The sequence below is a fragment of the Dermacentor variabilis genome, chromosome 3 (assembly GCF_050947875.1).
Source record: "Dermacentor variabilis isolate Ectoservices chromosome 3, ASM5094787v1, whole genome shotgun sequence".
Taxonomy (NCBI): Eukaryota; Metazoa; Arthropoda; class Arachnida; order Ixodida; family Ixodidae; genus Dermacentor; species Dermacentor variabilis.
In genome coordinates, this window is record NC_134570.1 from 131,247,467 (window position 1) to 131,263,788 (window position 16,322).

The 16,322-nt window shown below is 46.6% G+C and overlaps 1 protein-coding gene across 1 annotated transcript in view; it reads left to right on the plus strand.

Annotated features, from left to right (window-relative positions):
* The window catches only part of LOC142576286 (nose resistant to fluoxetine protein 6-like), a 93,516-nt gene extending 77,945 nt beyond the window's left edge, over positions 1-15,571 (plus strand). The window contains exons 11-15 of the mRNA XM_075686340.1: positions 3,431-3,544; positions 6,282-6,402; positions 11,111-11,300; positions 12,217-12,359; positions 14,995-15,571. Coding sequence (XP_075542455.1) covers positions 3,431-3,544; positions 6,282-6,402; positions 11,111-11,300; positions 12,217-12,359; positions 14,995-15,288 — 862 coding nt within the window. The 3' untranslated portion in view covers positions 15,289-15,571. The remainder of the gene's footprint in view (positions 1-3,430; positions 3,545-6,281; positions 6,403-11,110; positions 11,301-12,216; positions 12,360-14,994) is intronic.
* Positions 15,572-16,322: the final 751 nt, after the last annotated feature.

The following is a 16,322-nucleotide window of genomic DNA, read 5'->3' on the forward strand; positions in this document are numbered from 1 at the left end:
AGACCGCGTCTTCAACGCTTTCAACCGTATGTTTTAGGGGAAGGAGGTATTTCAGTTTTTCGTTTATGGGTACCAACATTGTTCGAACACCCTGCGCATCTGAGTCATTATCAGCTTTGTCGGGTGGAGGAGCACGACCCTTTGAACGTCTGCAAGTTGTACAGCGCCACGCACTACGGGACTGCTTCCCCTTAGCATTAATTGTAGCATCAGAAGTCCCTGCACACATTCCCGTGTGATACGTATGTCCACAGCCAGTACAATCTATTTTGAAATCAGATTCATTGAATTGCACACCACACAGTCTCCACTGAAACCTTTACGCCGCGGGCGCATGGACAAGCAAAGTCACAGCAATTATCAGCGATATTACGCATGCTTTCAGAGTCTTATTGCCCTCTGCATTAAAGAAGTATAAATTGCTTTCAAGTTTAGGCCAATTTAGGCCTAGATAAAGCGCTATAAACGAAGCTGCATATATATCAAGATAACATATCAAGCCCTAGGGAAGAAGGTCAGACAAACCCACGCACTATCCATCATTCACATGGTGGGTGAATGTTTGCAACTCTACGGCTGTTAGTGAAGCGGGATCGTATGTTTTTTTTTTTGAACCTGCTGATGTTGTGTTTTGTTGATGTTGAACCTGCGTTGTTGTTTTTGAACTGATGTTGCGTACCTGCTGCGATGCAACACCTGTATTTCTGCAGTTCGAGCAAAGGAGTCAATCGCGATCGAAACTCGGCCGTGTGACGCCCATATGACTTCATGTTGCGAATCTATGCCACAAAAACAAGTGCCAAAAGTGCAGCGAGCATAGTCGGCGGTTGTCAAAATCTTACCTTCGGGTAAATTGCGTTGGCTATGTATACGTGATTCGTACATTCCAGTGCGTTTGAGAGTGTGCGCCATCATTCGTGTTACGCACACAATCTTATTTGAATCGATTCGATGTAGAATGGGCAACGAATTTCTGGACAGTTTCGGCGCATGTGCGAATGCCTCACGCCAAACGACATCTTTGCAACAATCGTTACCTAATTCAAAATGGCCACCAAAATCCGATAAGAACTAGCGCGTGTCAATATGCAAAGGTGCACCTAACAGATCTAGCAAGGCAGCATAATATGTTTGGTCAAACAGCGCAATATAAAAGTTGGCAGCTTCTACCGCGTCTATTGCGCGCGATCTGCCTGGATATAATTGTTGTCGTCTGGTTATTGATCAAATACAGATAACAGCGAACTTGTCGCGCTTATTTCTCGGCAGCGCCGCTAGATGGCGCAGCGTGTCCAGAAAGAAGCGCGAGGGGAGCCTGCTATCTGGATCACGAGTTTCGAAGCCTTCGCTCGCACCTGCCGGCCATACAGTTCGGAGGCCATGCTCAGACTTCACGGTGGCAGCTCTAGCACTGAATGTCCTTAGGGAAGCGCGAAAGAGGAGTCCGGCTGCAGTAGACTTCTAATACACAACTCATTCCGACAGTGGCAATATGCTGGGACGCTATGTCAATTCAATGTTAAACACATCACCATCGACAGTCATTCTGAGATAGGGTCTGCCAAATTTTCTTTCTTTTCTGTATAGCTTGAGTAAAACAGTCTGGCTATCGACACGAGTCGTTTGTAGTTTTCACGTCACTGTGCAAACTATGCGAACGTTCTTTCGCAGAACCTTCTTCAATATTGGTCAGTAACTGGCAAGCTCGAGCAAATTTAAGGAAATATGCGCAAATCAAAACGAATAATGAGCGACTATTTCTTGCGCCGATCTCACGTAAGTCAGCAATGAGCTAGACTTCAACCTTGACATGTGCGCTTGCCTGCGTTCTTGCGCAATTTTCTTGCCTTTTCTGAAGGCATGCGAAAGCAAGGAAAGGCATCTGCGAAGATTATGTGCTTCATGATTACTCACCTTTGCGGTCACTTCCCTCAACTAATGTTGTGTGCTTGAGCTGCATTTAAGCTTTCCAAATAGTGAGCTGCATCTTTATTCTATCAAGATAGGAATAAATAGTTTGCTGGTACATCTCAAAAACCCTTCTGCGGTGGCTTAGCGGCTATGGTGTTGCGCTGCTAAGCACGACATCGCGGTGTCCAATCCCGGCTGCGGAGGTCGCTTTTCGATTGGGGTAAATTGCAAAAACGCCCGTGTCTCGTGCATTGTGGGCACATTAAAGATCCTCTGGTGGTCAAAATAAATCTGCAGTCCCCCACTACAGCGTTCCGAATGATGAAATCCCGGTTTTCGCCCGTAAAACCCCAGAGTTCCTTTTATTTGCCAAAATTTCCAGCCATATCGCAACACAACCCTTGGAATCTTTGAATCGCCGATTCATCCAGAAAAAGGAAATCGCTATTGTGTTCGCGTCTTACCCTCAGAGAAGTGAGCTGGTGCCGACTTGAAGGCCCCCAAAACCAGGCAAACAGCCGTTCAAAGCGTTTTCTTGAACATTTCGATCCAACAAATGCAATCTTGGGAAGATTTGTTTAAAAAAGCAGAAGTAAGGCGCATGAGCCTCTTTAGGAGTTATTTAAACAAGAACGCCGGTCAACTTAAAATTTTATTTTAAACATCCAGAAACCAGATACGTGAGCTAGCTCAAGTGAAATTAGGAACACTACATGTACTATTTTGGGCAGAACGTACTAGGAACAGCAATACGCGGGGTATAGAATACATCTTACGTATACTTACTTGAAGCTACGACTCATGGGAAATCTGCAAATTCGCTACACCGAAAGAACTGTGAACCTAGTAATTACACCGTGTCGGGCAGACAGTGTGAAATTCAACAAAATAAATGCGCTTTCTAGTAAATTTCCTTGTGGTCGCGTCTTATTACTGCTCGATAGTAACATGCTAGCTAAGTGCAAGGTAGGTTCTGCACGATGAATTTTATACCTTCTGCTTCTGCAACGCGGAATGTAAACAAAAAAAAATGGCAGTAGATTTGTTCATTCGACAGGGCAAATTTTAGACGGGCCGTAAACGTTTTCTAGCCTGCTGACTTTAGGAGTATTTTTTACGCGCTCGCAAAATTCTATTCATGCTGTTTTTTTCTCTCGTTTGAGCTATAGTATGCAGTTATCACAATTTTTTTTAGCTCGTCTGGCCACTGCATGCAGGCTGTTCAACGAGAACTAATCGCGTGTGTCAATTGCTACAATAAACCTAATATAGAAATTGAATGAAAGCATCTTTAGAAGGAGTTTACTCCTGCAAGGACGCAAGTTCAAGTATGTGAAAAATTTTGCTTGTGACAAGCTTATCCTAAATTATTCCTAAAGCAGTCGTGCTGACTTGCACCTTAAACACATTTACGTTGTTGAGCGCTAGCGCTGCAACGAGCTTAGGCATAAACTAACCCTACACCTGTCCAGCTCGTAACAAACAAGTTAACGTTTCCTACTACTACGTGACTTCGCAGGTTCAAGAGAACATCGTGCATCTTTCTCGCTTTCATCGGCATCGCCGCACTTGCAGCAGTGTCTGCCGCAGTGGTCGTCAGAGGATACCAGCCTCCCGTGGCCATCCACAACAGGTATCGTCTCAGCTCGTCATCTTTAGGGGGTAAATAAAGTCGTGGCACACAGCTTGACGAAAGAAATCGTTAGAGATGTTGAGTCGGCTATGTGAAGGCGAAGGGTACCGCTGAAAGGCACAAGAAAAACGCTGAGTTGACGCTGTGGCCTTTTGTGGCCTATAAAATCACAGAAGTGACCGCGAAATCAAGCAGCTTTGTGTGCCGCGTTATACGTCCTGTGGCACGGAAGTGAACGAAGTCTCTTGGACCAGAGTGCATTCGCGCTTCCTTTTGACATGAACGTTGTCGCACACGCTGCAGTATGTGCCGGATCGCTTGGCTTCCGCATCGATCACACTTTCCGAAATTTACAGGACATGCTTTCCGACGCGACGCGGCGTCTGCCACGCAACAAACCACGACGTTGTCTTCAGTATCCATTGACCTGAAGTGATACAATAAGCTACTACGCCTTAAACGGTCAGCCAGTATACTTTATATTCGATGGCCGCTGATCCACGGATTCGTTGCACATACATACATTGAGAGAAAGCATCGTCATAAGCGGATGAATTTTAATGACATAATGTGAATATATGCTAAAATGAATGGAAGAAACGTTGCAATACTTTGATTAGTCAGCTAGACAGTGTGGTTTAAAAATGAGTGCAATGCGATTGATATTGATTCCTTTGACTTGCAAGGTCTTTTTAGGGCGAAGTTGTTAGTCTCCATACTCTATCTCACAAGCTAGTTGCAGCACTGTGGAAATCTTACGCGAAATCCACACGATACATTAGCCAATAGAAAGACCGAATGTCCTTCGAGATGCGTTCATCCGCGTCGCGTCTTCTGCTCAGCGTCTGCTTTCCATACTGTGGTTATTACGGTTACCGGCGGTAACTGCCACAGTAATTCTCGGTATACGACGTGCATGCGCAAAGGCCCTAACATGTCACGTATCACTGTACCGTATCACGCAGCGAGCAAAAATAAAAACTCGCTTTTGTAGCCAATAATGAGCCACTTGCGCCTAGAACAACATAACCGCGCGCAATGATATTCCGCGTGTATGCCTCGTACCTACGGCAGTGATGCAACCAGCTTGTGAGATGGAGGATAGTTGGTCGGGATTTTTCGTGTGCGCGTGCACGGTGCTCACACAAAAAGAAGGGGCAGTTGGAAGGCCATGTGTTTGAAGGCTAAACCAGCTAAACCCCATGACCGCGATATTGTGCGCGACAGCGATAAGCGACGGCTTCGAGCGACGGATCGGGCCTTCGTTTGAACAGATCGCTCGGCCTTGTCGCCCGAGCGCTCGGTTCTGCAAATCTAGAATTCGCCGCCCGTCGCCCGGAAGTGCTACGAGCGACTAGCCAATAGCGCGAAACCGGAACGGATGTACATCACTCAACTACTACCGATTGTGGCACGGAACGATCAAACGATTGAATTCCTATAGTGCAAGGATAAGAACCTATACTGGAAGACCTTCAGAAATATTTTGTTCTGCTTTTCACAGTAAAACACGTCAACCTAAGTTAATAAAGCACGAGTCACGCTAGTTTCGGCGCCTATATTGCTACCCTCATACCGGCAACACTGGGAAGATCTCGCTCGAAGTCATCGATCGCACCGGGGGGGGTACGACTTGTAGGCGACGAGCGAACGCGACAGCCAGCTCTATCGCGTCGTTTGTAGCTGTCACGCGCAAAAAAAAAAAAAAAAAAGAATTAAGATCGCTTGCATGGGGTTTACACTTGAGTTTCCGTGTGACAGAATTATGTTTTCTCGTATGTTATAATTACAGTCCAATGCTATATGTCTGCAGGTTGTGTGCAAGTCGTACTTTCTTAATTTTCTGACGCATTTTTCTTTGAAAAATTCACTTAGTTCAATAACTAGCCAGAGGACCCCTAAGAATGTTGAAGCATGCTGCATCTCCATACACATGCGTGCGCGCGTCACGTACGCGTTCGTTGCTTGTGGTGGCGGTGCTTGCCTAACGTCGGCAACAGCTTCGCTGTGCATCCACTTTGACCGGGAGGAATGGAGGCAGATTTTGCTTAGTTCCCCTTTCCTATTAGAATGAGAATTATCTAATTAAGTTATTGGGGTTTACGTGCCCAAACCGCGATCGGATTTTGAGGCGCGCCGTAGTGGGGGACTCCGGATCAATTTCTACAATCTGGGGTTCCTTAACGTGCACCCTATGCACGGTGCACGAGCGCTTTCGCTTTCTGCCCTCGTCGCAGCCGGGATTTGATCCCGCGACCTCGTGCTTAGCAGCGCAACTCAAAAGCAGCTACAAAATCACGGCGAGTTCTTGCAACAAACTATCATGCCTCGTAAATTAAAAAAATATGTATATTTAGGCATATAATTCTCTAATCCGTGCCATGTGCACTCTGATCCCGTACTGATTGTGTGCAGCGAGAATCGCCGTATCGCCACGTGATCGTGTACCATCTTATCACATTCTTTATACCTAATCACTGTCTCATATAGCGGCTCCGCTCTGTGCATAATCGGTTTGTTACGTAGTTAACATTTTTCTAATCACGAGTGGGCGGCAGTCTAACGTCCTTAAACTGTTTCTCTATAACCTTCTGTCTATCAGCGCCGGACCGCGTGTACTATCGCAATAAATGCCAACGTGATCGTCGACGTGCCGCACGAGAATAGCATCGCTAACGCGCCGCGTATGCAGTGCCTGACCTTGCTTGGCGTTTTCTTGCTCTCTTGCATGTTCCAGGGAATACGTGAGGACGCTTAGCGAAGTTGTGTACCTGCCATTCCTACACGCTCCTGCATTCATCATCGGCGTCCTCTTCAACAACTGGATAACCAGGGTGTGCAGAGTGAGCATTTCTAAGGTGAGACGGGGGGGGGGGGGGGGTCGTCGCCTGTGCCCCTCCTTTTGTTTAACAGCTACAAAGCGCACAAGAAGCAACTGTGAATAAATGATTAGGCATGCTGCTATAAGCGAGACGACAGCGTATATTTCGAAAAACGCGATCTGGCGCAAGTCACGTACACGCTCAGTGAACCAGGGTGTCCGAACGAAATGTCTTTCGTTTTGGTTTTATTTCGTTCCACTGAAAAACGTTCCGCTCCGGTTGTGTTCCGGAACGAAAAAACTAATGATTCGTAAAGGTTCATAACGGCTTTCGTTCGCATGCAAAATATTTTCGAAGCAAAGCAACGATAAAAAACTTCGGGCGCGCTCAAGCTTCCCCTTTAAGAGTGTAACACAATATCATTCAAGGATGCCTGATTGCTTCTTACGCTTCCTCGCAACTGCAGCTTGTGTAACCGTAATGTTTTCCTTGAAAAGCTGGCGTCGAGCGCTATGCACAAAGGCGAGCCTTCTGCGGCGGGCCGCTTCTATTAAGACAGACCCCAAACGGCAGTTAGAAGGGTTTTGGGTGGAGTTCCCCCGTAGCAGAATTATTTTTTCGTGTATTTCAAAATTACGAGTCAACAGAATCATGTGTAAAGGTTTCGGGTAAGTCGTACTTTACGAATTTTCAGACGCATTTTGAGAAATTTAATTAGTTCATTAACGCCTATCCGCCACGCGTAGAGCCTGCTTGGATCGGGATGCGTGTTTCCCTATCGTTTTTCTCATACGGACAACTTCGCCGACACCGACGCGGGACCCTTAACGCTCTCGCGTTAAAACATTGTACTTATTTTTATCAGCAAGCGAATTATGGATTCTGAGGTCATATTCAGTGCCTTGACTCAAGGGAGTGAGCATGATCTGAGAAGCGGCACTTCACCGAGTGCACTCGCCGAAATGCGAGACCGCTGTACCCATAAAACAAACTTAAACGAACATAAACGAATGGTAAAACTTTGGTAGCAAACCGTTGTAGCCGTACAAAACGAAATGATAGGTTCTTCAGCGCGCATACCTTCGGTTTTGCTACGATGCCGATCTCCTAGTGCACGTTGTAACGTGTATCGCACGTTGTAACGAAGCAGGTTGTTATGTTTCCCTTCAATTTCCCTAGTAAGCAAACTTGTATCCAGTGCACTGCAGGCGTTCTGGGCCTACCAGCCAATTTGCCCTACCTTTGTTTCTTATTTGACGCGATTCACATGAAAAAAAAATTAGAGGCAGGTGCCGCACTTCTCTACTTCCGCATAATGTTTTTCCTTTGTTGCAGCTGTTCTTCACTCATTATGTTGAGTGCGCAGTGGCCGGTATTTTGGGGAAATACTAGAAAGCTGTGAAACGTAATGAAGAAAGTTGGCCTCCTGCAGAATGTTCTATAAAAAAGATTCGGCAGGAAGCCAAGTGGACGTCCCGGCAGGTTGGCTCGCTCATACGCTCAGTGGCTCAGTCTTTCTTTTTTTTTTTTCAGAAAAGTTGTGCACCAGCGAAGAAAGGTACCGCTTTGTACGCGAGAGAAATGCGTAAGCGCTGAATTTCGTTATACCAGATTTTCACGGTACGAAATTCACTATTGCACATTTCGACGTTCGCACTGTAAGGTTCAGAAAAAAGTACAGAGATCCAGGCCACGCGCATAGTTGCTATAATTAATGAGGGCAAAAAGTTCGCCGATGATTATCATACTTCCTACTGCGAAATTTGAGAGCAGCTCTATAGGTGTTTTCATTTCGCGATATATTGGCTGGCGCGGACAATCTGCCTCGTACAGCACGTTGCAAACGGAGCGAAGTGTGGCGCGACCGCCTTGCTAATCGGGAGATCGCGAGAGAGAGCGTTGGGTGACGCGTGGGCGCGATTTGAAGCAGCCGCCGCAGACAGACCTCCGCTCACGCAGCGCTTTGCTTCTATCGGTGGATGCGCTCGCCGCGTGCCTTATCAATGGCATCATCGGTGAACATAAGACTCGCGCTACTATGGCGCCATCTCGTAGTGATGGTCGCCGCAGAACAAGTCTTGTGCGGCACTACGTTTTTCTTCTCACGTTTTGCCATAGCCCCTCCGCTTTCCTCCTCACGCTGTCTTCGCTATCGCAGTCTTTGATTCTCCGCTGCGCTCCGCATTCGCTCTTACTCCTCCGCTATGTCGATCGCTCAGTTACGCCGAGGGACGCCGACACTCAACGCAGGAACAGGCGCCTAAAGCCGAGACCACACGAACCCTTGCAGACGCGCGCGAGCTCACGTCCGCGCGCCTAGCGCATGCCGCGTCTCGCGAGGAATGGTGGTTGGCATCCACAAAGACGCGCGACAGCGCGCGCTCACTGGGCTCACTCACAGACGTCTTGGCAGACGGCGCTTCGTACTTTGTTATTGACAGTGTTTCAAAATGCTTCTATATCTATAAACGTAATTGTTATATATTTTATAGCTGTTAGATCAGCACAAAAAGGAAAGAATAAGCATTTTCTTACATGATATAAATCTACTGCACTGAGATTTGAACGTTCCGCGCCGTAGTTGCGTAGCCAGGCGCGCCGACGCGAGGCAACCCAAGCACACGATAACAGGGAAGAGCTGTTCCCCGAGACTATATAGCCTCTATACCGAGACCACGCCGCCGTTCGGCGCGTGCGAGCCATGCCGCACCGTCCGCGCAAGCGTGGGCGCGCGAACGCGAGCATGCGCGCGTCCGCAAGCGTACGTGTGGTCTGGGCTTAAGAGCTGCGTCCTAAAAACAAACACAGCACAAGAGAGGAAGGGGGTGGACAGGAGACAAGCGCATGAATATTCTGCATTGTCTGAGAATTCAGGAATTCTTTGTTTATTTCTCTCTTACTTTTATCCGTTGTGCTTCAGAGGAAGCTTTTGCTCGGGCCCAACTCCGATACGACCTATTCAAATACGTGTAAAACGCAAGAACGTTTTTCTGAGATAACCCCTGGACCGATTTTAATGAAATTTGTTGCATTTGAAAGAGAAGGTAAATTCTAGTGACTGTTGGCAGCGGAATTTTGATTTAGGGCTTGAATCTTGTAAAAATATTTTCAAATATTCGAATTGGAAAATAATAGAAGCACGAAGTTTACAAATTCATAGCTCTGCATCAAGAACAGATATCTGTCATTTTATATCTTACGTGAGCTTGTTACGTTGTTTACAGGGGTTCTGCAAAAGCTGTATTTCCATATTAGAAAATGTTTCTAGATTCATATGTAACATATAAATCTTTTCCGCTTTAGATGTACTATTAGGTGCAATTCACAGAATTGTATTATCATTTTTGGTTGTTGAGTTACGGAGTTGTAAACTTGATAGTTTAGTTTTCTGAAAATTTTCGATTCTTGCCAATTTTTAAGAAAATATTGACAAGCTAATTAAAACATTCGAAACCAACAGTCACTAGATTTTAAGTTTTTCTTTTAAATGCAACAAACCTCGTCAAATTTGGTTTAGTGGTTACCGAGAAAAATGAATTCTCCTTTTACATGTATTTAGATAGGAGCACTCGAGCTAAAGCTTCCTAACGAATTCTCCTTTTACATGTAATTAGATAGCAGCACCCGAGCTAACGCTTCCTTTTAAGAGGAAGCTTTAGCTCGGGTGCTCCTATCTAAATACGTGTAAAAGAAGAATTCGTTTTCTCGGCAACCACTGAACCAAATTTGTCGAGGTTTGTTGCACTTAAAATAAAAACTTAAAATCTAGTGACTGCTGGTTTCTAATTTTCGACTTGGTTGTACAATGTTTATTAAAAATTGGCAAAAATCCAAAATTTCATAAAACGACACCATCAATTTTACAACTCTGTAGGTCAGCAGCGAAAAATGATTATGCAATTCTGTGAATCGCATCTAATAGTGCATCTAAAGCGGACAAAATTGATATGTTACACATGAATTTAAATGAAATTAGTAATATGGGAATACAGCTTTTGCTAAACCCTTGTAAGCAACGTAACGAATTCCCGTAAGGTGTAGAATGACATATCGAATTTGTCCGCTTTCAATGATCTAATGGATTCCGAAGATATCACTTTCAGCCATATCTTCGACTGCCCTCTCAGTGCACATTCACTGCTCCGACTACCCTAACAGCTATCTTTGAGAACGTGTCACTTTGTATCTTCTCTGTTAGCCTCTACCACCTCTCTAACACTACGTCCCAAGCCTGGTTTTGGAGTTGCGGCCACTATACTCCATCAGCAAGTATACTTGGCAGCGTACATATTATTCGCCATCAAGCGCACTGACAGAGGTGCGCGGGCTGAGGTCCACGGCTCAATAATTCACTGAGCAAATAGAACGTTTTATCCTTCTCTCGACGCATCCGGTGCCGAGTCACGCGAAGTGTCGCCTAAGTGATCGTAACCTCTAAAGTTATTCTTCCGGAGTACAGTACCTGGTTTGCGTGCTCACCGTCAATATCGATTAAGCTGGTGAATCGCGTGCGAAATCCTGAGTGTATTGCGCCTTCCTGTGCACGTCTATGAAGATGTAGCAGGTTTACTGATGGAGTTCCTCGAGCAAGGTAGCGAATTGCACACGTTTACTGTTCATCGATACGGCAGCCAGCGCAGAAAGGCTCGAGCGATGACGACTTTCATTTCTGCCTAAAATCTGCGCTAATTTCCTTAGAATTGCACGGCCCGGGAATGATGTGAACAAACATATCATGATGCAGTGTGTGCGTGGCGCCTTCTGGCTCCTATCGGCCACCGCACTGGTTTGGGGCGCCCTCTATCCGTGCCTCTGGACATCCTGGGTTGCCGTCCCGACGGCAGCGGCCTCGGTGCTGTTCATCGTGGGCCTTCGGCTGGTCTGGTGCGTGGCCATCGCCTACGTGCTGTGGGCTGCCACAACGTGGAAATCCGGTACGCATGCTATGCGACGCATCGCGAACCGTTCCCACCACGCACTAAATTTATACGCGGGTTGAATACATCCTCCGATAAAACGCTTCGAATAGCAATAGGTTAAAGCACGAACTCCAGACATCATCGACTCGCTTACCGACTCGCCTTACCGTTCTCCTTGAAACGGAAAATATAGAATCACTGCATTTCGCGAATGTGCAATTGAAACTTTGAGTATAACAATGTAATTTGAGGAATAAACTGAATAAGAATCTCGCGAGGAGCCACGAAACAGAAAATGGTAGCTCGTTAAATGGTAAATGGAAACGAGGCTTCGAGCTGGTCAGCACTGCCTTGGACTGCTCGGGTGGGAGGTTGGGGATTTGCGGGGCAGGCTGTGTGGGCAGCCTGGGCAGCCTACTGCTGTTACGCAATATTCCTCATCTCCTCTTAAATATACTATCATAATGAGTTGAACTGCGGACAAAAAATAATTGATTGAGATGAATGTCATGCGTCATTAAATTAAAAGGCGCCCTGTAATCGCTGTGTAGCCGGTTTCTAAGCTTGTAGTAGTCCCAAATGTATGTTCATGAGACTAAATTAAGTCACTCTTACAAATACAGGTGAACCTGGCAACCTGACAATGCATTGAATTTTGAATTTTTTCCCCTTGAATTTTTTCCAATAGTACAAATGTATATATGGCCGAGATTAAAGTTAATATGTGACCCTGTTTTTCTTTCTGTGCCTTGCAAGAAAATGCCCAAATAGCATTATACCCAGAGCTCATGAAGAAGCATCCCGTAAGAATGTCTTGATATATATTGTCCGTACACCGAGGCAGTATGTACGTATACGATCTCTGTTGTGAACACTGTAACTTCTTCCAGTTACAATTTCAAGCCTGCTTACGCGGATCCGCTTTATTCAGGACTGGTCCGCGACGTTCTTGGCTGCCGCACCGTTGCTGCAATGGGAAGGCTCTCGCTGGGCGCCTACCTCTGCTCCTGGATGATCGTCATGCACGGCGTGCTCTCTGCACGCAACAATCTTGAGAACGCTCAAGCCTTTCTTGTAAGTGCCGAGAAATAACGGCGGCTATACACACGTTGTGTTTTGTGTTGTATTTTACCATTGAATACCAACTGTGACGAAACTGCGGATCGTGTAGACAGACTGTGTAGTTCCAGAAAATGTAGGTATGTAGCGGCCTCCGTGGAAAATTTTACGCTTGAAATACGAGTGGATGTGCCACTACAAAAACTGGCTAAAGGGACGTTCTTTGGCACTGAAAGTGAAAGAGAAACGCCACCATTACCGCTCGCTGAGTGTGGCCCAGGACCCAGAACGTTCAGAACCAAGGTCCCATCGCGGCTCCTCGACATGACCTATGTGATATAGCGGCACCCTCTGCGCGCTGAAAATCTCTGAGGCGAGGTGCTGAGATTGGCGACATACGGAACTAACTACGAAGTGCGTGCTTCCTCTGCTGAGGTGCTAATAATATAATAAGGCAACTCTCCGCCTTGCAGCTTTGCTAAGATTGCTTCAAGATGATGTTTACCGATTTATTAACAATTTGGTCAAAGTGAAATAAAGCTGCAATTAGCCTTTAACACTGACGTGTATTTTGCAGTGTATACCCGTAGTGCGTGCCGATGGACGCGCCACTGGTGGCGGCCTTGCTAAGTGCACTCGGGAAAGGAGGGAGCCGTCCGCCGTTATTTTCTGCGTCGCTGGTCGTGCTTCTCTGTTTGATCTACGTTTATGAAGCGAAATAAGCCACATCCGTGGCATATGTGTGGTGGTCAAACTTCAAGGCATGTCGAAGAACGGCTCTTGCGCGGTAAGGTGGCCCAATACCCATAATAAGTTTGTCAGCGACACTTCTCTAATAATTATCAGCGAGGCTTCATTAGCGGTGTGCAACGGCAGCAATGTATCGCCGCCAGTACATTTCTTGTTCTCAGGCTTTCTTTTGTCATCTCGGTGTTCGTTGCACTCGATCATGCTTATACGAATGCGTGACGAAGCCGTTCATGGCCAAGCTATGTTTTGGTTCGGTTTGTGCGCAGTGCCGCATGCAGGTTAAACGCATTTCGTTTCGTTGTATCTTTGAGCGGAATAAATGTGGAAAGAAACGATATGGACAGGACGAACACTTCGCTTAGGTTCTGATTGCTGCTTACCGCTTCTACCGTTTGCAGCTTCTTTTCTGTGTTGCTCTAGCCCGACTGTACAAGAGTGTGTGTTAGAGCTGCTGAAGGCTTGCAAGGACTGAATTTGTTGTTTTCATGAGGCCCGGTAAATCGTCATGACAACTGTTACGCGATTTATGTTCTTGGATGCATTTGATGCGTGGCATCGCGCATCTTGAACTGTGCTAGTTGTTTTAGGTCCGAAGTCTTCGCCTCACCTCCTTTGTAAGGGGCCTAAATCACGCTGTAGTTTTTCAAAATGATGAAAGGCAACTGCTCCTTGAACAATTTTACTGTTTTGCCCTAGACACCTTCGATATTGTGGTTTCTTGGGAAATGCATTAGGAAATACGTAGCTCACGATGACGATTGATGTTGGCTGCTGCATATAAGGTATATTGCTGTTTGACTTTCCCTGAAAAATTCGTGTCGTATTTGTGGAGCCATTACACCTTGATGCTGTGTGTGCAGGCTTATAACGCAAAGCACTTTGTCTGTTTCAGAACTGAGTGCATTGCTGCGTGTGCATTTTGTACTCAGTTGAATTATTTTTTATTATCTTTTGCGGCGTAGTAGTGGCAATGCCTACGCCTGAAATGACCAAACCCGGCCTTGCCGCCAGCGCCCATCTGGCTTGGCCAGCACTGCTCCACCTTTAAATATATCTTGTGGATTCTCTCTTCCCTAGAAACGAAAAATATATGCTCAGAAATTGGTGGCACTTTCACGTTGTACGTTTCCAAGACAGTCACTCAGGGAATTTCAAATTGCGAGAACTGCAGCGGGAAGGACGGTTCGTCGACATGCGCAGCGGAATGGCATCAATGTTCCATTGCTAACTCGCGCTTTTACTCACCCATGCGTGTTTGGATAGGTAGAATGAAAGAAAGAACTGTTCAGACAACGCATTAGACAACAAGACGAAGGGGCTAGTTAACTGGAGTTTTACTTCTTATAACTGTCCTTTATTGCGCATGCCTGCAGCACGCATCTGGGTCGTAACATCGTCTAAATATCCACTCTCGTAGAGGTCCGCGTCTTTCCTGCAGCTGTCACCGCTGAAGCAGTGGGCTGGCATCCGAAAGCAAACAGGGGAATCGCAGCCGCGAACTTCAGACATACTTGCTGCAAAGTGTTGTGGTCGGTAGTTACTGCATCCCGATGGATGGATGGATGTTATGAGCGTCCCCTTTGGAACGGGGCTGTGGGTTGCGCCAGCAAGCTCTTGCTATTGTACTGCCTAATGTCCTAGCTAGGTTAAACAACGAAAAAAAAAACACTATGAACTACCACGCCCAAATTTTCTGATCCCCTATTGCGAATTGTGCTTTTGTACGTCCACGTCTTTTGTCGTTTCCCTACTTTTCTTCCACCAATCCTCCAATCGCCTCCAATCGACTGTACTTTCGAAAGCGCCCTCTAGGAGGCCATAAGTGGCCCCTCTATGGGCGGTGCGTTGAGCACATGCGCCCCAAGGTAATCTTTCCACCGGAATGACTTTTTCTTTCCAGATTCGGGACTTCGTGGCCAACACGCTTCTGAGCTACGCAGGCGCGCTGCTCTTTTACGTGGCGTGCGACGGGCCTGCGCAATCGCTCTGCTCGCTGCTGCGCACTTTGGTGATCGGCCGCGAGGCGGCGCGGCGGAGGCAATCGTTCGACGAGTGTGACCGCAAAGTGCGCTTCCTCTCGGAGCTGCTGGGCATGGAGTCGCCGAGGACTGCCAAAGAATTGCCGCAACCGCAGCATGTGTCGCGGACGCTGCAGAGGTTCTCGTCGCTCAAGGACATGGTTTTGCACTTGTGAACAGCTGTCGAGGCTTCAGACTTGTGGTGCCAACAGGCCTCGAGAGCGTGAACAATTGCGGTGCTTCTGGACCTTACTGTGATGACCGTGCGTGCTTTCAAGGACCCAGGACCGGGCGTCCACACGAGGCTAATCGAGCCAGTGTCGGTGTCTTAGCAAGGAGGTCGCTAAATTTAGCGAGTTTTTAGTCACCTCAACGGCAACATTGCCTTTTTTAAGTTTCAGTGACATTTCTGTGACCTTTTTGTAGCTTGAATATCCATTAAATTGTGCCTGACGTTTATTTTATGCGAATGGGGATATACGCTTTCATTCGATCGCTACTTCTAAAGACATACCAGACAGCGTATTAGTTAGCCGTCAGGGCGCGTCAAAACCCATTTTCTGGTCAAATACAACTGCAACATCTGATGCCGTTTTAGAAACACGGGGGCTCCCATTCCGTTCGCTGACTCGCCACTACACGAGGTACATCAAAACTCAGACTTAAAAATAACGAGGAAGGCGTCCACAAAGAGTTATAAAAAAATACAAAATTCAGGTCGAGTAAGCCATCATCGTCATTATACCCCAACGACTTTTGCTGCAAGAATGTACGATTTTGGGTCGTAACCTGGCATCTATGTTAAAAAAAAAGCTACCAACACTGAATCGGGCCCCCGCAACGCGCCATATTATCCCGCTGCTGAAAGCACGCCAACGGACAACCGTGCTGCTAACGTCGAACTTGTACGTTCTAGCAAAACGGCGTGGCAGACGCTTATCCGCCGCCGTGTTGTGATATCTGAGATCGTCTGAGCCGCGTTCGTGAAGGAAGTCCATGTTGCAGAAAAATTCGGACTTTTATTGACAATGCGACGAACTACTGCTGTACCACATAACCACAGACCTACCTTTCCGTGCCACCATGATTCTCAATGTCGCTTAGGCCACATCGAGCCCACTTGCTAGCACCGGCAAACTCAAGTTAAGGATAAGCAAGTGTAAGTTGCTGCAACGCACAGTAGTAATTAATCCATGCCATCCACTTCGTT